A 25,256-nucleotide genomic window follows, 5' to 3' on the forward strand; every position below is an offset into this window, starting at 1 on the left:
TTGAAATGCTTATGTTGTCAACATCTTTTGGGATCACAAAAGATTCAGCATTAAAATGTGATTATAATTAGTTAGTATGTAGGTGAAACCACCTCTCATTGCCCAATACAATATTACATAAAGCTAAATGAAGAACTCGACTCATTCACAATGAGCTACTTAAGGCTTCAGAAGAGATATAGGAAAATATAAATCAGAAAATATTCAGCTGTCTAAATAAACCAAATACTGTCACATTTAACAAAATAATCGTTTATAGTTTTCAGTGGAATTGTCTTAGCATGCAATTGTTTTCATGTGTTCATGACTCAAAGAATACAACAGAACTAATTAAAAGAAATCCTGAGGACAGAACAATGATCAGCAGCAAAGCCAGGACTTAATTGTAAGTGTAATATTTTTGATGATGTTTTATAAAGTAACAAGTACTTTATGCTTATGCTTATCAAGGGTGCACGCGTAATTCAAATTTTCAAATAGTTGCTGTAAAGCTGATGTGACCATACATGCCAATTTATATTTTGTGGAAATAAAGTCAAAGTGCTAGAAAAAATGTAGTACATTCCAATTCAAAGTTTTCCTGACAATGAGGAGACATTAGCTGCAAAATCAATAGTCCCTAAGGAATCAGAACTGTTTTAATTAATAGATATTTGTTGATTAAATTAGTGAAGTTAGCAGCATTAATCAGACATTTCACCCATTTCTAACCTTTAAATGAGCTCATTGCTGTTGGATTGAACTTAATTGCCGTCATCTTTTTAACATCATGATGCAGTAAGGTCCCTTTCTTTTGAAAAGATACTAACAAAAACAATATACCAAATGATATCCAAACATATTCTTCAATAGTGTTAAGAGCCAGGACAGTTCAATCATCTGGTAGCTTTCCCCCCTGACTTAGGAAACAGGCCAATAATCAAGGTTTGCGCTTTATTTCCAGATTTTCCAAAAGCAATATTAACTTGCTTTACAGCATGCCTCCAATGGTTGAATTAAACCTTCCTCATACACACGCAGGATGGCTTCACATACAAATTTGTATTGATTCTGGAAGAAAAGACAGGTTGATTAAATTTTGCTTTGATAACTCTAATTAAAATAAGGATAATGATTTGCACATTTATTAGTTACTAGGCACTGATTCTACTAATATATACAATTTCCTTAAAAGTTATTAATAGTTCATTCATGAATTTTACATTCATTTTTAAATCTGAGGTATTTAAAGCAAATAAAAATTATGAATATACAATCATTCCAGAAACAAAAATACGTTTTTTTGAATCTATTATAACAGATCACAGTGACTTTATGTTTCGACAGCAACATCCTTGACAACAGCAGCTCTAAAGAAGTTAAGTATCCCAAGGCACTTCACTAGAGCACAAACAATTTCACTGAGCCATGAATTAAAATATTAGGGCAGGCAACGAAGAACTAGTTTAAAAAAAAGTAAATGCTCAAGAGTGTTTTAAAGAAAAGGGAAAAGTAGAATTAGAGAGAAAGTTGCAGAGCTAGGTGCCATTGGCTGCTGAAGACAAGACCATTTATGATGGTAAATTTGGAGGTTAGAATTGAAGGACTTCACACACACAAGAGGGTTGTAAGATGATGGCTAAAAGAACCAATCCCACAGTGAGGAGAGAGGTTCGGGTGAGAATTGTCAAAGAATCATTGCTGAAGTAGAAGCTAATGATGATCAGGCCCACAGAGGATGAGAAGGACTTGGCCATAATGAGTTGGTGGAGGCCTCACTACTTAGCCCTTCATGGTAGGGCTAACTAGTGTTTCAATGGTAAAACACGAGGATTTCAACAGTAACTGAATGAAGCTGAGTCATGTTAGCATGAAATGATCACAAGATCAGTTTCATAAGGAGTGAAATGGAGTTGGCGTTTCAGATAGTGGAGTTTATTTGTGACAAATAATAGCTTAGAACTTCCCAATAGTTGACATGAGCATATTACTGTTGATTCACATTTGATGTGGGATAGAGGTCAAGAAAGGCAAATTTGGATGACACCAGCAAACAAGTTGAAACCGATACTACTTTCAGATTACGTTTGGGGACTATAAAAATGGAGGACTGAGGACCGATTCTTAAAAACAAGACTAAAAAGTTGAGATATGAGATAAGATCGACTTGGAGGAGGCCCACAGGGAGATAGGAATTGAAAGCTGCAAGTGCAGGGCTAAGGAGGGGAACATAAAACCTTGGCCTCTGGGACTAGGAAATGATGAAACAGCTGACCATGTGAAGACTAGGAAACAATCATGATGTAAATGCAAATGAATTGCAGAGTTTTATGTTCCATAGATTATTTCAGATGCAGAATTAATACAAATCTTATTTTAAAATCAACAACTAGGAATTAACTGCACATGACCCTAATCAAATGAATTCTGAAGAGAGACAAAGATCTCCCATCTATAATGCCAGCAAATTCAGGCCAATGGACATCTGAGGAGGATCAGAGGTGAACCTTGTTCATCTTGACATTGCATCTGTCCTGATGAAGACTTTCTGCTCAAAATGTCAGCTGTTCTTTTCCTCCCACTGATCCTGCTGGACTTGCTGAGTTCCTCCAGCAGATTGTATTTGGTGAGGAATATTTTAACTGATTTAATATTTACAATTCATTTAAAATCATTTGTGTTTTAGATGTACATTTGGAAAAAAACAGTTCAGGCTTAAATTTTTTTTAATGCTTTTGAACATCAGAATTATGCAGAAACATTTGATAACTCACTCAACTAGTAGTAAAATATGAATGTCTGCAGACATCATGGTTTTTGTAAAAACACAATGCTGGAGAAACTCAGCAGGTCAAACAGTGTCTATACAGGAACGATAAAAATTCAGAACCGACATTTCAGGCTTGAGCCCTTCAACGAGGGCTTTTAAAAAATATTTGCATATGCCTTAACTGGTTGCTATCAAGGCAGAGAGCACAGAAACAGGCCCTTCACCCCATCTCTTCCATACCAACTATACTGTCCACTTAAGCTTGTCCAATTTGCCTGAATTTGACCTAGGTATGTCCAAATCTTTCATATCTACATACCTGTCTATTACACATTATAACTGTACCCTCCTCCACAGCACTTTACTCTCTCCTCAGCTTCCTTTGTTTCAGAAAAATCAGTTGCAGCCCTTCCAGCTTTCCTTTATAACTCAAGCACCAGTCTTGGCAACAATTTTATAAATCTTTTCTGCACCTGTTCCAGTTCTGACAGCTGGGTGACCAGAACACCACACAATACAATATTCCAAATGGGGTCTCTCCCATGTCTTGTACATAGTGTCCTCATCCTACTGTGCAAGGCCTGCCCTGGCTTAATTTACTGAAATGTAATATTTCAAGCTTGTCAGAATTAAGTTCCATCTGCCATTTCTTTGTCCACTACTCCACTTGATCTGGATCCTATTGTACTCTCCAACATACCTATCTACTATACCACCAATTTCAGATGTCATCCACAAACCCACTAACCACATTGTCAACCAAATCATGAATATAGAAAACAAACACCAATGGACCCAGCATCCTGTGGCACACTGCTAGTTACAGGTCTCTATTTTGAGAAATCTTCTACAACCACCCTCTAATCCTTTCGCCAAGTCAATTTTGAATCCAAAGGAATATCATGAAATGTTTTAAATGCAGGGTGAGGCCTATTTTGTTCCCTATCCTTGAAAGATTGGATTTTTTTTTAATGTAGCAAGCTCTCATTCAAAATCTCCACAAACTAACTAGATGATACAAAGGACAGTATACACAGTTTGCGAGTTACCATAATTTTAAGTCAATAATTTTATAAAGCTACGGAGAGTGTCGAGGAGATTTACCAGGATATTGCCTTGATTGTAAAATGTGTCTTATGTGACAAAGTTAACAGAGCTAGGGTTTTACTCTTTGGAGCAAAGAAGGATGAGTGGTGACTTAATAGAGGTCTTCAAGATTACGAGAGGCATAAATAGGGTGGAGAGCCAGCACTCTGCAATATTTGCTTTTCCACTCTTCCAGATCATTAATATATATTGTGAACAGATGCAGGGCCAGCCCCAACCCCTGAGGCACTCACCACCTACTCCCAACTATAAAAACCCATGCAAACCCCAACTCTCTGCTTTCTATTGGTTAACTAATCTTCTATCTATGCTAATACATCACCCCCAACTTTCTACATCCTTATGGATAAGCCTTTTATGTGGCCCCTGATTGAACCCCTTCTGGAAATCTAAGTAAATAATGTCCACCTGTTCCCCTCTATCTCCTATGCTTGATATATCCTCAAAGAATTCTAGTAAGTTTATCAAACAAGACTTGCCTCTGTGAATCCATGCTGCATCTTGTTCCAATTCATTCCAAATGCCTCCCCATTTCTTCTTTTTAATGATGCCTTCAAGCTTTTTCCCAACTACAGATGTTAAACTAATTGGCCTATAGTTACCTGCCTTTTTACATCCTCTTTTGGACAGTGGGATGACATTCGCTGTCATCCAATCTGTGGGGACTCGCCTAGAATCCAGAGAATTTTGGTAAATTATCATCAAAGTGTCAACTATAATTTCTTCCATTTCTTTCATTACCCTGAGATATATTCCTTCAGGACCAAGGGACTTATCTATCCTAAGGCCCACAAGTTTGCTCAGCACCTCTTCCTTAGTAATCACGATTGTATCCAGGTCCTTACTTCCCTAACCACACATAATCTCATGCTTTGGCATGATAGGCATGTCCTCCACCGTGAAGGGCAACACAAAATAGTCATTTAAGGCTTCTGCCATTTCCTCATTATCCAATACCAATATCGCTTTCTCATCCCCCTAGGGACCCAAGTTCACTTTAGTCACCTTTTTTCACTCCGTATGATAAAAACTTTAACTGTTTTTATATTTTTTTTCTAATCTATTTTCATAATCTACCTTTTCTTTCTTTATTGTTTGCTTTGTTTTTTTTGTTGCTTTTTAAAGTTTTCCCAATCTTCTAGTTTCCCACTGCTCTTGGCGACTTTGTACACATGGACTTTTAGTTTGATTCTTTCCTTTATTTCCATAGTTATCCAAGGCTGGCTGTCCCCATCCTGACTATCCTTGCTTTTAACTAGAATGTACTTTTGTTGAGCACTGTGAAAAATCTCTTTGAAAGTCTTTCACCGTTCCTCAACCGTACCTCCACATAGTTTGTATTCCCAGTGTACCTTGGCCAACTCCTCCCTCATCCCCTTGTAGTTTCCTTTGTTTAGGCATAATACATTGGATTTCGACAGAACGATTGAACCCTTCATTTGTATGTGGAACTCAATCATATTGTGTTCACTCTTTCCAAGATTGCTATAGCTACACTTCTGTCCAGACCTCCTCCGTCACCACCATTCATGGCCTCAAACAGTCCTTCCAAGTGAAGCAAGACTTCACTTGTGAACCTGCAGGGATCATCTACTTCATCTGGTGCTTCCATTGTGCCCTCCTCGACATTGGAGAGATGAGCAGAATGGGAGACCTTTTCATTGAGCACCTTCATTCTGTCTGTTGTAATAACAGGGACCTCCCAGTGGCCAACTATTTTAATTCCAAACACCATTCCTACACCAACATGTCTATCCATGGTCTCATGCACTGCAAACCGAGGCTACCTGAAAAAATAGAAGAAAGTGACCTCATATTTGGTGTGGGCATTCTCCAACATTAATATAGACTTTGCCACCTCTGTTAACCCCCCCTCCCCAAAGTCTCTCTTTTTTCATATCCCTCTATCTCCTTTGCTATAGCTCCCCACTTCTTTCTCTCTCCATTCAGAGCTACCCCTTGCCCATCACTTTTCAGCTTTTCTCTTCTACCCTCCTAACTCTATCCACTTATGACCTCTTACCTGTTAGCCTGTGCTCCTCCCTCTGCCCTTTCCTCTCACCACTTCTCCCTCCACTCCCCACCCATCTCAGCACCTTTTTATTCAGATGCTTGCCTACTTTTTTTCTCAGACCTTGACAAAGGGTGCAGGCACAAAACGTTAGCTACCCTTTAGTTCCTGGAGATGTTGCATGACCTGCTGAGTTTCTCCAGCACTTTAGTGTATTCGACAATATCCTGAAAGGTTTATTTCACACATGCATTGAATTTGAAATGCCACAAGCACAATTGAAATGCAACATGTGGTGTTGCAGCGATGAACAAATGATGGACCATGCAGCTGCCACTCTGTTTGACTGATTCTCTTATCAAAGGAATTTAATCAAGATGAATGTTTGGCAGGGGGTACATCTATGACTCATTTTCCAAGGATCACTTTGTCACCTCACCAAAATTAAATTTCATTCCAATGACAGTGAAAAGAGACAAAAGAACTAATCTATTTTTGACAAAAGCACATTAAAATTATATGGAAAAATATACATTGCTACAATTTTGTAAAATGTTTATTATCTAATTTAAGTGCAAGAGATAAATACTAAATCCAACTGTAACACAGACGTAACAGGATAATGACATACGACATATTTGTGCATTGGCAAGGCAATGGGGCATAATTAAATAATTCTGTGCAAACAGTGGTCATTCATTAACAATTAACAACAAAAATTTCTGTCATGGTTTTATTACAATGTTTAATGAGATGTTTAAGGATTCTTTGACTCAATGACAATGATTCTTTGCAAAGAGACAAATGAAAGATACAAACTCAAAGGAAGGACAGTTTACATGAAATGAGAAACCTGGAGGGATGAAATGACTGAGGGGAAAAAAATCAAGGATGATAGCAGACAAGTGAAGACTAAACTACCAGCAGCAACATCAAATGACTGCTACCCAGTTGCATGGGCCTCAACCATCTTGAAGTGTTCTGAGCGACTGGAAATGGAATGCATCAAACCATACCTTCCAGTAACATTGAACCCATTCCGGTTTGCGTACTGTCCAAACCGGTTCACAGAGGATGTAATAGCCTTGACTTTCCACTCTGCCATGACCTACCAAGAAAATGATGCATTGTGTGCCAGGCTGTTACTCATTGACTTCATCTCAGTGTTCAACACCATCATACCTCAGAGACTCGTGGATAAGCTGTCTTCATAGGAACTGAACACTCTGTCTGCACTGGATTTTGGACTTCTTGACTGAAAAAAATTTAAGTCCCACCGTGGAGAACACTGGTGTACCTCAGGGCTGTTCACAATGCTGACTCATGACAGGACTGCCAGATTCAGTTTGAACAAAATTTAATTTGTAGATGATAATACAGTAGTTGGCCTTATCAGCAACGATGAGTTCGGGTTACGGATAAAGTTCGGAGGCTCATCAGTTGGTGCGAGTCTCAACATGGACAAGACAAAGGAGATAATGTGGACAAACGTTGACCACTGTCCAACACATCAGAGGAGAGAGTGGAGAGCACAAAGTTCCTTGGTATGCAGATAATGCACAACTTACCCTGGTCCCACAACATTAGTCAGGGAGGTGCAACAACATCTACACTTCTTAAGGAGGTTGAGGAGGGCAAGGTTACCAGACCACAACTTGACAACCCTTTTCAGGGGTACAATTAAGTCTGTTCTCTCTGGCTGCATCATTGTGTGGCATGGTAGCTGCAAAGCACTGGACCAGAAATCAATACTGAGGATCATCAAAACAGCCAAAATCACTGGGGATTCCCTTTCCTCTATTGACAACATTCACTGGAAGTTTAGCTTAAATAGGGCTCAAAGAATTATTGAGGACTCCTACCATTTATTACACACATACTACCATCAGAAAGGAGGTACAAGAGCATCAAAATCAGGACAGCTAGGCTCTGAGATTGATTGTAACTTTGGCTCTTTCATAAATGAAACAAGCAAATGAATCCAGAATATTTACACATATTTATTTTATATTATATTGTACAATTATTATGTGATGTGCACCATGGTCTAGAGACCATGGTTGCTTATGTACAGTAAGATGGTAACAAATTTGAACAAATTGGGTTGGGATGCGCAAGAGAGTAAAAGACTCCTCAGAAGCAGGGAGCTCTTTAGCAGTTGAGATTTAATTAAAATGTAGAGGTTCAGGTGGATTTAAACGAGAGTACAGAATATTTCAAATTTGAAGTGCTGGAAAGCCTGCAAAAGCAGTGATTCATTATTTGCCATCCTTAATTATAGACTGAAGAATTTTGGGTATAATAGAAACTAAGTGGTGGCCAGCAAAATCAGTAATGGATGTAGTAATGCTTAAGAATGACACTGGCATTGTTTCAGGGACATAAAATTCAAATAAGGCACATAAAATTCAAATAAGGGAGAGATAGTGTGTTGGTGAAAATTAGTCTTCCTGAACATGGAGACAAAACAGGAATCACTGTTCATTTTTCTTCCTCTGATGCCCTGCTCCTTATTTTAAACCCATGGTCCTCTCATTATTTTGGCACACTGCTCTGGGAAAATATTCCCAACTATTTTGAACACTTCTATCAGACCTGTCCTCTGTTCCAAAGAAAACAAATCTAGTCCAACTTCATGGTTGAAATGTTCCATCCCATTTTAATGAATCTTCTCTGCAACCTCTCCGATGCAATAATGTGGTGATCAAACATATTACAAAACCTATGCCCTCTTCAATGTTTTTTATATTTCTACCATAACCTTCCTGTTTTATGTTCTACCTAATAAAGGCAATGACTTGGATCCCTTCTCCACTATCTTGCCTACTTGTATGGCTACTTTCAGAATCTTGAACTTGTACAAATGAGAAAATTAAAATCTTTTTCCAAGGGCAGAAGAGAGGAAAAACTTAAAGGAGATTTGAGGGAAATGATTTTTCCACTCAGAATGGTGAATATTTGGTACAAGTTGCCAAAGGAAGAAATAGGGTCAAATACTATTGTACAATAGTTAAAAGGCAAAGATACTTGGACAGAAAAGACATCAAGAAATACAGGCAAAACGCAGGCAAATGAGATAAGCATCAACAGACATGATCAACGGGGACAAGTAGAACCTCAAGGACCCACTTCTAAGTTGTATGTCTCCATGATTCAAAACACCAAGTTCCCTCTGTTCTGCAATACCACAAGACCGAAACATCTTTGTACATTCCTGATCTTAACTAGCCCTTAAATTGGTTCAGTTCACACTTATGACGATTAAATTCCATTTTACCAAATGATGAATATCATTCTGTAATCTATAATTATCCTCCTTTCCATCAACTCTTGCTGACTTTTATGTACTCTGCTGAGGTATTAAAGATAATTTTCCTATGTGGAAACTTGTCAAAGCTTTGTGAAGTTCATCAATTGCACTACCCTTATCTGAACATGTTTACCTCATCGAAAAATTTGAGCAAATTAGACAAAATCTTCGTCCTCAGCTCTGCTGACTACATTTTGTTTAATCACCACTTTTCCACAGGATTGGCGCCAAGGGGTGCATAGACGACAGCGCCCCCCCACCCCAAATGAAGTATTGTGACCCCCTTCCTGCAGCCATGAACCCCCCTTCCCAAAATGAGGTATTGGGAGCCCCCCCCGCCACCCGCAGCACTAGTGTTGCTAGCGTCACGAGCCTCCATGCGACATAAGCAGCACATATGTCTGTTATGCTGAAGGGAGGGAGAAGTGGGACGGCAGTGGTGCACAGGAGGTTGATGGTAGGTAGGTAGGCACCACCACCACCCCCGACCAAGTTTTGTGCCCTTTGTGGTTATCCTAATTCTCCCAATTAGACTTGTTCTGACACCAACCCTACCTTTCCAAGTATACATTAATCTTGTCCCTCAGCTTTTTAACAAAACAATTTTCCTACCCCTGATGTTCGACTCAGATGCCTATTTACCTGTTTTGCCCTTCTTCATTAATAGGTACACAATTGCTGTCTTTCAGTCTGTTTTCTGCAGCTGTGACTATGGACCCAAAGTTTTGTTATCTGACGTGACAGGTAACCAAAACTTTTTCAGGTTGGAGGGCGTTTCAGTTGTCATGGTATATGTAAAAAAAAACATATGCAAGGAACTAAGATTTGTTTGAAACACTATCATTTTTTTTTAAAAAGAGCAAAACCTCAACAGTAATCACACCTGGGTGTTACTTTGATATTGCATAAATTAGCCTTGTTTAAATGGTTAAAAAGTCTTTTTCAATTCAGAACAGTCACAGGGGCCAATATCAAGGAAAGAGACCTTTTCATTGGAATATATAAATAGCCATGTTCCAGTAAATGAGAAGACTAATACTGTTAAGACTTTAAACTTTATTTTAAAAAAGTTAGAGGTTTCAGCCATATTGTAAGTAGCAATTTTTCTTAGATGAAAAGAAACTATGGCTAAAGTATAATAATTGTGAATTAGCAAATAAATCAAGGCAAAATAGCAAAATTAAAATTCAAATGTTTTATATGAATGTTGAAACATTTGCAACTAAACAGAAAAATTAATGATACAGGTATTAATAAATGGATTTGATCTAACAGCTGCTTTAGAATTAAATATTCTATGATTTTTTTTTAGGAAGGAGAGAAAATATAGAAAAGGAGACAATAAAACCCTAATAATGCACAATTGCAGAAGGATAACAGAGGAACAATTTTGATCCAAAAGATCAAAGTGTAATCAGAAAATTTGAAAGCTAATGGTCAAAAGGACCACTGTAGGGATTGGTTTTCAGGGCATTGAAATGTAATAACATTTACCAAGAAACAATGAGAATTTGTACTGCAGGAAATAATAATATTGGGATCATTAATCAATTTGTAAACTGGGAAATCAAATTAGTAAAACCACTGAAGGATTTATTTGAGACAGCTACTTGGAACCATGCATCATGGAGCTCTCAAGGGTACAACCAATTTTAGATCTCATCTTGTGCAACAAGGTCTGATTACAAGATAGAAAGCACTGCATGTGGTTTGATGGATGACTGACACAGACAAATTTACAGATCCCTCCATCTAATACATCTTGCAAAAGTCTAAATTCTAGATTCTTTCTGCTAGAATTAAGAGCGAGGTTGTGACCTATTTACTGACATGGATCTGTTACATTTAAATTACTCCTTTGTAATGACATGCAGACAAATCAGAAAGCATTCAAGAGGAAGCCATAATTTTAGAAATTCTGGCATATCAGGATGTTTTCTATGCCAAGGCAAATTAAGATTTCTGAAATGTTAATGATAATTTTATCAATAAATATTGACATCTGGTGAGAGGCACATTATTTTTTTGATAATCCTTCAATGTTTGAAAAAAAATTGATTTTTAAAAAATTGTTCAACTGCTATTACCTTATCTATGCCACTCATACTTTTATAAATATCTTCTCAGCCTTCGACAATCTAGAGAGAAAATTCCCAGCCTATCCAGCCTCTCCCTTAAAAATCAAGTCGAGCAATTTTGATACGATGGAAAGACAGCATAGCAGCAACTCATACGCAATGGATACAGGATGTAATGTCTCGAGTATGGAGACAATTAAATATAATGTTAAAGAGATATGTCAAATAGGTTTTCTCTCAGGGACAAGCTATGGGGCCCATTCATGGACTATTATCATAATTTGATTACTTTGGCAGGGGTGATCTGAGGTGGGGTTTCTATCCAATGTCTGAGAGCTGATAGTCAATTCCTTACAATTTATTTCCTGGTGTGACAGAGTATATAAATATGATTTTGAGAGATAAATTGGGAACGTTTGTTAGAGTAGGTTACATACAAACACTTTAAAACAGATCTTATTTGAAATACTGGAGCTCTGCCCAATGCTAGACATATCAGGGTCTCACAGCTTTTGCAAGAGCATTGAAGAGTGGTTAAGAGACTTCATTAATGGATTGTTGTTTACAAAAGGCAACCAATGAAAGAGCTTGTTGGAGCTGCATATTGTCTGGAGGAGAGCTTGCTGTTGTAAGAGGATCATGTGGTTTTGCAAGCAGAGAGAATCAAACAGGTTTTCTCTCAGGGAGAGGGAGAGAGAGAAAGAGAGAGAGAGAGAGATACAGAGATCACTTGTATAGTGTTACAGCCAGCAGACAGCAGCTGGGACTGGAACAGGACAAGCTGGAAATCTTATGGAAAGCCCCCTTTTAGAAGACAGCCTGGTCAAAGCCCTTGGAGTTCATGCAAGAGGAGAGGACTGGCTGTCTAATGTTTCACTTGGAATAAGCGAAACAAAAAGGAACTCTGTGGTAACTGAAAGGAAGAGGTTATCATCTGGAGAACCCTGAAGGGGCAAGTTTTGTCAGCAAGACACTGGAGTGGCTGATGGAGTTGTGAATGTCCTGGAACAACAAATCTCTCTCTGAAAACTGGCAAGAACCTTCCTGAGCAGTAACCATATACCTTTCAAGCAGCAAAGCCTGGTGAACTTTATAAATGTTAAATACTGTGCACAGTTTAAGAATTGCATGCAACCAGCGAGCTTGGAGGAATGAGAAGTGAGATTGGTCCAAAGAACTTACACATTACATACACGTGCACTTAGAATTCGACGGGGGTTAAATTAGGTTAAGTAAGTCAATGGAGATAAGTTAAAGTTTGATTCTATTTTCATGTTTAAAGATAATTAAAAGCAACTTTTGTTTAAGTATCCATTTGGCTTGGTGAATATCTATTGCTGCTGGGTTTTGGGGTCCTCTGGGCTCGTAACACTGGTGATTGTATTTAGTGGGAGTGCTTGGATTAGCATGGGTTTTTTCCTTTACTTTTCGTATTTTTGTTTTTTATTACAACTAGAAGAGATTGGTATAATTAGATAATCACCATGCTCATCTCAATATTAGAATATGAGGTGAGATTCTCATAAGGATTTTTACTTTTTTCAAGAATTATACAAGACTATGTATAATTTATATGTGACTCATATTCTGTATTGCATTATATCAAAGCAATATAATTAATTAGGTGATACTGGCATCACCTACGGCTCCTAGAACGCTTCCACCAGCGTTGTCTCCGCTCCATCCTCAACATCCATTGGAGCGCTTTCATCCCTAACGTCGAAGTACTCGAGATGGCAGAGGTCGACAGCATCGAGTCCACGCTGCTGAAGATCCAGCTGCGCTGGGTGGGTCATGTCTCCAGAATGGAGGACCATCGCCTTCCCAAGATCGTGTTATATGGCGAGCTCTCCACTGGCCACCGTGACAGAGGTGCACCAAAGAAAAGGTACAAGGACTGCCTAAAGAAATCTCTTGGTGCCTGCCACATTGACCACCGCCAGTGGGCTGATATCGCCTCAAACCGTGCATCTCGGCGCCTCACAGTTTGGCGGGCAGCAACCTCCTTTGAAGAAGACCGCAGAGCCCACCTCACTGACAAAAGGCAAAGGAGGAAAAACCCAACACCCAACCCCAACCAACCAATTTTCCCCTGCAACCGCTGCAACCGTGTCTGCCTGTCCCGCATCGGACTTGTCAGCCACAAACGTGCCTGCAGCTGACGTGGACATTTTACCCCCTCCATAAATCTTCGTCCGCGAAGCCAAGCCAAAGAAAAAAGAAGAATTAATTAATATCTAAACAATATATACATGCAATATTTCTCTCTATCAAATTAATAAAAAATATTTTAAAAAGAAAGAAAAATTCAAGTCTACCACTCCTGGCAACATTCTTTTGAATCTTTTCTCTATTCTTTCCAATAGTTAGGTGACCAAAACTGCACAATTAATCTTATCAACATCCTGTACATTTGTAACATGCTTCTGTACTCAATGCCCCGACAAAGACAAACTCACTCTTCACCACTGTCTACCCATGTCATCACTTTTTCAAGAACTGTGTTCCTGTATCCAACTCTTCCACCTTACCCACTCCTCTCAATTAGACACTATAATAACAATCAACGAATATGTATATGCTAACATAGGAACATAGGAAGTAGGAACAGGAGTAGGCCAAAAATGGCCCATCGAGCCTGCTCTGCCATTCAATACGATCATGGCTGATCTAATTTATGACCTAACTCCACCTACCTGCCTTCTCCCCATATCCCCTAATTCCTCTATCATGCAAATATTTATCTAACCGAATTTTAAATATGTTTAATGAGGCAGTCTCAACCACTTCCCTGGTTAGAGAAATCCAAACATTCACTACTCTCTGGGAAAAACTATTTTTCCTCATCTCTGTCCTAAATATACTCCCCCGAATCTTGAGATGGTGTCCTCTCATTTTAGTTTCCCCGGCCAGCTCAAAAAACCTTCCTACATCTATCCTATCCATACCCTTCATAATCCTATATGTTTTTATAAGATCTCCTCTCATTCTTCTGAACTCGAGCGAATATAATCCAAGATGATTTAATCTTTCATCATAAGTCAACCCCTTCATCCCAGGGATCAACCTAGTAAACCTCCTCTGGACCGTCTCCAAAGCCATTATATCCTTCCTCAAATATGGAGACCAGAACTGGACACAGTACTCCAGGTGCAGTCTCACCAGTACCGTATACAGTTGCAACATTACCTCCCTGCTCCTGAATTCAATTCCTCTAGCAATGAAGGCCAACATTACATTTGCCTTCTTAATAACCTGCTGCACCTGCAACCTAACTTTTTGTGATTTTATATATATATATATAGCAATAGGTGTTCTTTCCTTTTCCTTCTTTTCTTTCTTTTGGGAGGGAGGGGGGTTTGGGAGAAAAATTTAAAAGTCCTTTTTATTGTATCATGATGCATTGACTAAATGATTAATGTTATATTATTGAATTTTTTTGTATTGATACAATGATAAATATAATTTTTTTAAAAACTGTGTTCCTGTACATCTAAAACTCTCTGTTCAACATTCCCCAGGGATCTACCATTCAACGGCAAGAACAGCACTGGTTTAATCTACCAAAATACAACATAGCCCCCTGCCTGAGTTAAATACCATCTGCCATCCCTTGGCCTACTTTCCCAGTTCATCTGGTTTAGGCGTGGCCAACCTTTTAAATTTAGACGTACAGCAAGGTAACAGACCATTTTGGTCAACGAATCCACACTGCCTAATTAACTTACACCCTTGGTACGTACCGTACCAATGGGCCAAAATTACCATGTTGTATGTCTAAATTAAAAATTAAAAGGTTAGCCACCCCTGATCAAGACCATCTTGTCATCTTAGATAACGCTATTCATTATCCACTATGTCACCATTTGGTGCCATCTCCAAATTTACAACCAGGTCAAGTTTGAAGATTAACAACATTTCTCAATAATTGCCATGTATAAAGATTCTGGCACCATTTTGTGGTCAAAAGATGCTCTATGCTTGCAGGTTGAATGATTTCTTGAAGAATTTTATTAGATGTCATTTTAATCAGTGACTTACAACACTGCTGATGTAGCATTCTGGAAGACACCAAATGAAATAATTTGTACATAATAGTAACTACAAGATGATGTAGCAGAATTATTTGCACTAAGCATGTAGCAGAGAGAGTAAGAAGATCACTTAAAAGACATTAGTACTGAAATGACAATTTATGATAATTGGTGAGGGCAGAGATCCAATTACCTACATGTCTTCTCAGTCAGCCAATGGAGCATGGTTTATTTGGAGCGGGAGTGATATTTGTATTTTGTAGGAACAGAAAAAGTGACCAAAATTCACAGTGTACTGGTTTGAAAATTTTCTTGAATGTTGCTTGAGGATCCTTAAAAATAAAAATCTTCATTATTTCTTCAAACTTATTACCCAAATCTTACCGATGTCTGTATCATCATAGCTCGCTGATCCCTCATTCTTCTAACAATATCAAGAGGGTACACAGGTTGGCCATTTTCAATCAAGCAGATTGCTGTCTCCATGGCAATAAGAACACCAGTTCGACCAATTCCAGCACTGCAAAAAAAAAAACACAACTAAGATTTAAATTCACTGCAAATTGAGGATTACATTTAATATTGTTAACACTTTAACAACTGAGATCAATTTACACAAATCATGATTTAAAATGTATGATTCACATATGTGTACAAAAATAAAGACATCAGTCTTCATTTATCAAATAACATTTTAAAGTAATTAATTACACTTTACACATGACATCAGGCTGGGAATAGGAAAGAGGCACAAAAAATTTAGGAGACCATTTGACTGCTCTACACACAGGATTTCCCATCTATTATTTTTATGGTTTGACTAAAAAGAAAGAACGATTTTTCTGACCAGCTCATCCAAATGGGAAGTGACATGACAAACAAGGCAAAAGCCATTACAGACTCTGCCATGACGAACATAAAATAAAAGCTGCAAAACACATCAAGCAATAGAAGGAAATAAAAGTTCAGTAAGAGCAGAGTACTGTAATTTCAATATGTTCAATTGAAAAATTCCAAATGGTGAGCACAAATTAGCAATCTAAATTTATAGGATAAGAGCAAAATAAACAGTTTAAGTAATGAAATTAAGTCAAAAATGTCAAGATGTACAATGAGTTAACGTTATACAATGCTGAAACAACTACAAGAATCAGAGTAAACCCAAAGTCACAAAGGTTTAATGTTTTTGAATTTAAATTTAGTTCACATGCAATATTTACCCTGGAAATGGCGAGTCAAATCAATGATATTTTGAATGCATGTGGTACTAAATGCTAAAATACAAGCATTATTAATTATAGAACCATAGAACACCACAGGACAGAAAACAGGCCATTCAGACCTTCTAGTCTGTGGCAAAACATCATTTCGCTAGTCCCACTGACCTGTACCCATTCCATAATCCTCCAGACCTCTCCCATCCATGTATCTATCCAATTTATTCTTAAGATTGGGCCCACATTCACATCAGATGGCAGCTCGTTCCACACTCCCACCATGCTCTGAGTGAAGAAGTTCCCCCTAATGTTCCCCTAAGCCTTTCCCCTTTCACCCTAAAGCCATGTCCTCTTTATCTCTCCTAATCTAAGTGGAAAGAGTTTACTCTCATTTACTCTGTCTATACTCGTCATAATTTTATAAACCTCTATCAAATCTCCCCTCATTCCTTTATGGTCCAAGGAATAAAGTCCTAACCTGTTTAATCTTTCCATGTAACTCAATTCCTGAAGACCTGGCAACATCCTATTAAATCTTCTCTGCATTCTTTCAATCTTATTGATATCTTTCCTTCTGCTGGGTGACCAGAACTACATACAATAAGTGTGGCCTCACCAATGTCTTATACAACCTCATCATAAAATCTCAATTCCTATACTCAATACTTTGATTTATGAAAGCCAAGATGCCAAAAGCTTTCTTCACAACCCTGCCTACCTGTGATGCCACCTTCAGCATATTATGTATCTGTATTCCCAGATCCCTCTGTTCTTCACACTCCTCAGTGCCCTACCATTTACTGTCTATGTCTTACCTTGGTTTGTCCATCCAAATTTCAACATCTCACACTTGTCTGCATTAAATTCCATCTGCCATTTTCTGGCACATTTTTCAAGTTGGTACAGATCCCTCTGCAAGCTTTGAAAGTCTTCCTTGCTGTTCACACCTTCAATCTTAGTGTCATAAGTAAACTTGCTGATCCAATTTACCAAAATTATCATCCAGGTCACTGATATAGACAACAAACAACAATGATCCAGGCACCAATCCCAGAGGCAAACCACTAATCACAGGCCTCCAGTTTGAGAAGCAATCATCCACTACCACTCCCATTCACTCAATTGTGAATCCAGTTTACAACCTCTCCAAGGATACATAGTGCCTGAACCTTCTGAAATGACCTCCCATGCGGAACCTTGTCAAAGGCCTTACTAAAGTCCATGTAGACAATATCCATAGCCTTTCTTTCATCTAGTTTCTTGTTTATCTCCTTGAAAAACTAAATAAGATTCATTAAACATGACTACCATGCATAAAGCCATTATACTCAGGAGTCATAAAAGGCTTGTGATAAAATAAACATTAACAATGTTAAAATAGATCCTGGAAATCAGTACATTAAACCATACCACAGAGATCATTCTCCACCCGAAGACAAGGCTTCATTATTATTAAGACAAAAGAGGTGCTGTCAGGTATTCATCTTTTTAGTTGCAATCAAAATCAGCATGAGAGCATTTTGTTCAGCATGCAAAATTGTCTTTCCAACTGAAAAGAAAATAAGTACCTGCAATGTACAATAACTTGTTCATTGTCCCTTCCGATTCGTTTCTTTCTCACAAAAGCCACAAAGTCAAAGAAATCCATTGAGTCATCAGGAACACCATGATCAGGCCATGCTACATATTGAAGATGACTGACAACACGTTCCAGTCCTGTCTGCAACAAAGAAACAGAAGTCAGATCAAATTAATAGCATTCTTTTGGTGTTATATAACTCATGAAAAATTACTTCAGAATTCTGCCTATACCCGAAGGAGTATACAGCTGATGATACAAAACAAGTTTAAACAGTGGGTGGCACCCATCACCGGAAATGGTTGAAAGGGCAGCAAGTTAAGAATTGCTTGCTGACCATCCTAAAATGGACACTCTTGAAGATGGCCAAGAAGAATGGCTGAAACATCACCTGGAAACCAGTAATTCCTGTTCTATTTCCCTAATTAGGAAAAAAGTTTTTTTCTGTGCAGTATATGAATGGAAATGGGGGGAAAACAGTAAAGATTACAATAAACAAGTAGTCACACAAGCAGAGGCCACCAGAGGTATGGTGGTACAAGGTCAGTGTCATGCAATTATACAGTATGAAAACAGGTCCTTTTGACCAACAAGTTCATGCCATCAAAGATGCTGTCCTAAGGCAATTCCATTTGCTTGCACTTGGCCCTATCTCTCCAATCCTTTCCTATTCCAATACTGTCCAAATGTTTTTTTTTAAATATTGTAATTGTACCTGCTTCAACTGACAGCTTGTTCCACAAATCCACCACCTTCCATATGAAAAACTTGCCCTTCTTTAAAGTCCTGTTTAACTCTCCCTCTCACCTCAAGGCTATACCCTTTAGGTTTAGGCTCACCTGGAAAAAACTATCGTTGGCCCCCATGATTTTATGAATCTCTGTTCATCCCTCAGCTTCCTTCACTCCAGGGAAAACAATCATGTGTAACGATACTTAGAACCCAACTAGTCACAATTTATATCAACCATTTGGCTGAAGGGACTAAATTTCATATTTCCAAGTTTGCTGATAATACCAAATATAATATGGGTGTTCTTCCACAGTCAACATTTCAGTCTGGATCCTTTATCAAGAAAGGAGCAATATTACACACACTCACTCTCTCATCCTTATTTTCATTGATAGAGCCCATACCCATATCTCTTCTTGTACTTCTGCCCTCATCCCCCTATTTTTGTACTTCTCCCCATAGCAGAACAAGGACAGAGTCGCTCTGGTCCTCATTTTCCACCCCACTAGTTTCCGGAGACAATTTTTATCAAATTCCATGAGGAGCCACATCTTCTCCTATCTGCTTTTTGAAGGTGTAAGTCTCTCTAACACACCATAATCAACCCTTCCATTCTCATCCCCCAAGGTACTTCTTGCTGTAATTGCAGGGAGTGCAAAACTTAACCCTACAACTTTCCCTCAAATTCATCCATGGCCACAAACAGACCTTCCAGGCCAGGCAGTTTTACATGCATATGGTCTAACCTAATCATTTGCATTTGTTGCATTCAGTACGACCTCCTCGCGTGACCTCTTCACTGAATAACCATGTTGTTTGTGGCTTTAAACTTGATCTTCCTATTGTCAACAATTTTAACTCCCCAAACCTTTCCTTTAACTACTCAAACCTTTCCTACAATGACCGGTCTGTCCTCAGGCTCATCTATTGTTAGGTTGAGGCCTAATGTTCACTAAAGGAACAGTACATCATTAAAATTTAAACCTCAGATTGAATGCTTTTTTTCTAATGTTAGGTAAATCTTACTCCCCATCTGTTTCCATCTTTTTAAAAAATCTCCTGGTGATCGTAAAAGTTCTCCCCACTCTAACTTTACAATAACTCCCTCCTCCCTTATTTGTGGTCTCCCTCTTCCCATCTCCTCATTTTCCATCTCATTGCCACCAGGCCCATTCCCCTCTTTCCCCCCTTCAAACTAGTCTTGATAAAGGGTCCAGTCCTGAATTGTTGACTGACCATTTCTGCCCATGGATATTGTCTGACGAGCCAAGTTCATCCAGAATTTTTTTTGTCTCCCATTATAAAGATGTCTATTTAGGTACGCAACACTAAAGGAACCTTAGTCCATTTCTTTCAAAACCTTTATATCCATACATCTAAAGTTCTTGCTTAGTTTCCTCCGGCAACTTGTTTTAGACATGAACTATCATCTTAGTTTAAAAATTTCCACTTGCGTCGCTCTTGAATCTCACCCCTCTCACCTTTAAACCTATGGCCTCTCGTAAAAGAATTGTCTACTCTGGAGAGATGACCGCATTTGTGTTATCCATATCTCTCATGATTTTACACACCTCTCTAAAGGTCTATTCTCAGCCTCCTATGTTCCAAGGAATTAAAAACCCAACTGCGTAACCTCTCCCAAGAACTCAAGCCCTCTTGTCCTGACAACATCCTGATTAATCTCCTTTGCATCATTTCTAATTTATTGCTTGCCTTCCAACACCTGGGGTACCAGAAGAGCATACACTATTCCAATTGTGGTCTCAGCAATGCCTTATGTCCCAATTTTTGCACTCAATACCCTGCACAGTAAAGGGAAGCATGCTCAATGCCTTATTCATAACCCTATCAAGCTAAGTCACCACTCTCAGGAAACTATGTACTGGACACCAACACTCTCCAGGGCTCTACCATTCACCATGCAAGTGCTGCCTGGTTTGACTTAAAATGAAAGATATAATATTTTTTATTAGGACCTTGTTGTTCAGCTCCAAGGCCAATTGGGCCTGTCTTTCCACACACAGGCACAAAATGCTTCATTCATTGAGGAGCAGTGAATGGAACTGAACATGAAGATGTAGATGGTGACAATGCCGGAGATGCTGTAGTAACAGTGCTGGGGGGAGCGAGGTAGCGGAGATGCAGCGCTCCCGCGGGGTCGAGACGCCCAGTCAACTGCTGTTAGCTCCACATGGGGTTTGAACGGCCCATTGTGGGAGCCGACAGGGGTTTTTATTTGAAATCTTGCGACCATGGTGGCACCTATTAATTGGCAGCAGCCACAAGGGGCTGCAGACTATGGGAAAGCAGAGGACTGGAGCAGGGCACCAGAGGAAGGGAAAATCACACACCACCTGAGAGGGAGAGGGAGAAGTGAAGGAGACGACCCGCGAGGATGGTGACCATGACAATGGACCAGTGAGGGGGCTCTGTAGCTGAGGGACCAGTGCATGCGGCAGGCTGCTGGTGACTTGAGGCAAGGAACCCGTGTAAGCTGTGGGCTCCTGGAGACGGGCTCAAACTGGCTGGAGGAGTACCAGGTATCGGAACCAGGATGCCAAGAGATGCCGAGGACCCTGGAAGGTTCCTGACCATGTTGGAGGTTGAGATCTGGAGCTCAGGTTGCTATTGGTTCGGACTGGACTCTGTGTGGCTGCGGGGGCTGTGGAAGCTCTGGAGGGGAATCTACAGACACTTGATGACTCTCTCTCTCTCTCTAACTCTAAGTCTGACTGTAAGAGGTGCTTTAGCAATTCCTGCCGGTGGGAAATTTGTCTGCCTTGATGTAGACAAAAAGAAATGTCATGTAATATGACACTGTCTTATTTCTATGTCAATAAATTGAATCCGGAATTGTGCAATCAACAAATATTCCTACCTCTGACCTTATATGGAAAGGTCATTGATTAAGCAGCTGAAAAATGTTGGGCCAATGACAGCTGCAGAAATTGTAATATTACACTAAATATCCTTCTGTCTGCTGTAAGACAGACGAAGAGTTGGTATTAGCACTTCCCAGCACCCCATATGATAAATGAGACAAAGTAGCAAAAGGGAGTCTCTTGAGAGTCTCTGAGTGTCCATGGATTTACCTCCAGTGCTCCCACACCCTCTGCGGCTGCACAGATCCCTGTTTCATAAATTGGCAACCCGGGCTCCAGTTCCATACTCTGACACAATCAGGAAGCCTTCAGTACCCAAGATGCTTCAGGAGCTCTTCTTGCCCATAGGACCCTCTAAAATCTCGACTCTGATACCTGGATCCCATGACCCAGTGTCCAGCAGCCTGCAGCTCATGTGGACCCCCCAACCACAAGTTGCCAACAGTTCACAGCCCGTGTGAGTCTCCCAACTGCAAGTTGCCCACAGCCTGTGTGGGTCCCTCAGCCGCTAAATCTCTTGCTGGTCCTTTGCCATGGTCCCTGTTCTGTTGGGTCGTCTCCTCTGCTTCACCTTCTCAATGGGGATGGGAGGGGGGGTGGTTCTCCCCATATGTGACCCATACTTCTGGTGTCCGATGCCGGATGCTGCTCCCTTAGTCTGCAACCCCTTGTGGCTGCTGCAGATCATTAGCGCCACCATCTTAAGCCCTGACCCCGAGGTTGCAGGATTTTAATTAAAAACACTATTGGGACCTTTAACAACCCATTTAGAGCCTGTACGGAGGACTGGAATTAGGACCAGGTGGTTGGACCCTGCTGAGCAGTTTTGTGTCTCCGCTCTCCAAACCAGCGGTAGCACTGCCATTACAGTAGCTCCAGCAGCGCTGCCATTGTTTCATACAAACAATAGGTGAAAGGAAAGCAGATGAGTCATTACTCGCTGGTCTTTGGACCAAAAAACAGGAAGTGGGCTGAATCAATGTTTATTTTTGACCAAGATGGGCGGGAAGGGGTTTGCCATAAATGACTTATTCCATGCATGAGGCTATTTGCTTATTTCATCCAATACATCTTCCACATACTGTTGTCCTCTTCTCACCTCACTGACATAAAGTGGAACTGTTTTTTGCACACAAACTATTTCTCAAGTGGCAAAATAGTGTCCTTGGCCTTCTAAATCAGCCAAAAGCCATTGAAATCATGATGGTTTCTTTGTTATCTATTATATTGAACTCGATTCATTTCACACGATAGCAAGAAATGACTGTGTATTAGACACAATAAAGGCCAAGAATCTGACATCATCCCAACTGTAGCATTGAAGATCCAAGCCATTCCGCTACAGGCATAACAGTGACATTTATCAGCCAACGATGATAAGCAGCCCTGTTCACAAAATAAAGAGCTAATCCAAGTAAAAGTAACGGAGCTAAACATCCAACGTTACACGGTGCATCATAAGGACAGGCAGGTAGGTAGGGGGAGGTGGGCTGGCTCTGTTGACAGAAGCAAATCCTTGGAAAGAGGATCAGAAGATGTAGAATCCCTGTAGGTAGTTAAGAAACTGCAAGGGTAAAAAGACCCTGATGGGAGATATGTGCAGGCCTCCAATCAGTAGCCAAGATACAATTATACAGAGGGATGGTAGAAAAGGCAGGCAAAACAGGTAACGTTATATCATGGAGGATTTCAATACACAGATTGGGGAAAATCATTTTAGTGCTGGATCCCAGGAAAAATTATTTAGCTGACTAGGAAAAAGACAATTCTGGATTGGATGTTGGGTAAGCTGACTTGTGACATAGGGCCTAATTCTGCTCCTATGTCTTTTGATTTCAATAGCATTTGGTCTTCCAATCTGCTTGGCTCTGCCCAGATTTGGTTTTGCCAGGATTATTGCATGTCAGACATCACTGGCTTTGTCTAAACATTTCCAGAGATGGAGTGTGAGTGACTAATATCAAGATAGCATTTGGAAATGTGGTAAAACTGGCCAATGGGCATCAATAAGAATTCTTTCAGTATTTGGAGTCATACCCTGCACAAAAGAATATGGTTCTGATCGTTTTTTAGTCACCCCATCTACAGGATGTCACCAAATGAGTTGCTCAATGATAATTACCTCTAAATTAGCAAGCGTCATTTCTCTGAAAACATAGGCGATGCTACAATCTTCTGAGTGACACGTCACCTGAAAGTTTCCATATTTACATGTTTCTGGAGGATCTGGCCAATACTGGTGGCATTTCACCTATAACAGAAAAAAAAGCAATCTAAAAGTTAGTGAAGTGTGACGATTGCAGGAGCTGAAGGAAATCACTGCTGCCACACCGATGGTCATTAACGAGTGTTTTTATTCAAATTCAGTGCGCCCCTTTAAGAGCAGCATGAGCTCAGTCACCTAGTGCATTGTGACATCATAATCACTGCCTCTGATGACGCCATTTCCCCATGGCTGCCCCGCAACATGGCGATACAAGCGGGGCCAGTTTGCCATGAGGATGTGCGCTGCCACACAACCCCCCACACCAGAACTGGCTACGCTTTCTGTCGCTTTGGCTGCCAGCCCAAGCGCTTGGGCACGGCCATCTGCACCAGCTGTGATGTCCAAATGAGCAGCTTTTAAGCGGTTCACAGTAAACAGTTCTTCCCTGCCCCCCACATCTAAAGTAAAGGTCCCACCCGACTGCCGGAGAACCTTGTACGGCCCTTTGTATGGGTGCTGCAGCGAGGCCCTCTGTGGTCCTCTCTGGATGAACACAAATTGTGCCACTTCCAGATCTTTTGGTCGATGGGATGGTCGGGTGCCGTGGTGCAATGGGAGCGGCGGGGTTAGGTTGCCCAGTCGTTTACGGAGGTCCGCGAGCCATTCACCTTCCTTGTGAGTCGTCTCGGCCTCAGGGCCAAAGAATTTGCCTGGCAGGGAGAGTGGTGCGCTGTAAACCATTTCTGCTAAAGAGGCTTGCAGGTTCTCCTTAGGCGCCATCCTAATTCCAAGGAGAACCCAGGGAAACTCATCCACCCAGTCAGGGCCGGAAAGCCTTGCCATCAGAGCAGACTCTAGGTGTCGGTGGAACCTCTCTACCAACCCGTTAGACTGTGGGTGGTAGGCGTGGTGTGGTGCAGTATTACCCCTAAAAGCCTTGCCAGCTGCAACCATAGTGCAGATGTAAAATGGGTGCCTCTGTCACTTGTGATGTGCCCCGGCATGCCGAAACAAGCAATCCACTGGCTGACCAGGGCTCAAGCACAGGTCTCGGCTGATGCCTCATGGACTAGGATGGCTTCCGGCCACCTAGTTGCTCTGAACATTATGATAAACAGGTACCGCGACTCCCTGGACACCGGCAAGGGACCCACGACATCGACGTGGATATGCTGGAACCTCCGCATTGCCGAGTCAAAATGTTGAACAGGGGGCTGCGTGTGTCTGTGGTCTTTAGACAACTGGCACCTGATGCAGTTGCGGGTTAGCACTGGCATCTCCTTCTTGAGGCCATGCCAGACAAATCACGGTGCCACCATACGCATGGTAGTCTTTACTGAGGGGTGGGCGA

General features: G+C 40.4%; 1 protein-coding gene and 1 long non-coding RNA gene across 2 annotated transcripts in view; one reads left to right on the forward strand and one right to left on the reverse strand.

Annotated features, from left to right (window-relative positions):
* Window positions 1-919: 919 nt before the first annotated feature.
* LOC138749851 (tyrosine-protein phosphatase non-receptor type 3-like) overlaps window positions 920-25,256 on the reverse strand; it is a 204,083-nt gene continuing 179,746 nt past the window's right edge. Inside the window, exons 24-27 of the mRNA XM_069911805.1 lie at window positions 23,822-23,950; window positions 18,075-18,226; window positions 15,674-15,809; window positions 920-1,050 (exon numbers count right to left, since the gene is read on the reverse strand). Coding sequence (XP_069767906.1) covers window positions 961-1,050; window positions 15,674-15,809; window positions 18,075-18,226; window positions 23,822-23,950 — 507 coding nt within the window. The 3' untranslated portion in view covers window positions 920-960. The remainder of the gene's footprint in view (window positions 1,051-15,673; window positions 15,810-18,074; window positions 18,227-23,821; window positions 23,951-25,256) is intronic.
* LOC138749859 (uncharacterized) overlaps window positions 23,087-25,256 on the forward strand; it is a 28,115-nt gene continuing 25,945 nt past the window's right edge. The window contains exon 1 of the long non-coding RNA XR_011348898.1: window positions 23,087-23,170. This is a non-coding gene — a long non-coding RNA (uncharacterized lncRNA). The remainder of the gene's footprint in view (window positions 23,171-25,256) is intronic.

Source organism: Narcine bancroftii, chromosome 1 (assembly GCF_036971445.1).
Source record: "Narcine bancroftii isolate sNarBan1 chromosome 1, sNarBan1.hap1, whole genome shotgun sequence".
In the NCBI taxonomy this organism is placed as follows: domain Eukaryota; kingdom Metazoa; phylum Chordata; class Chondrichthyes; order Torpediniformes; family Narcinidae; genus Narcine; species Narcine bancroftii.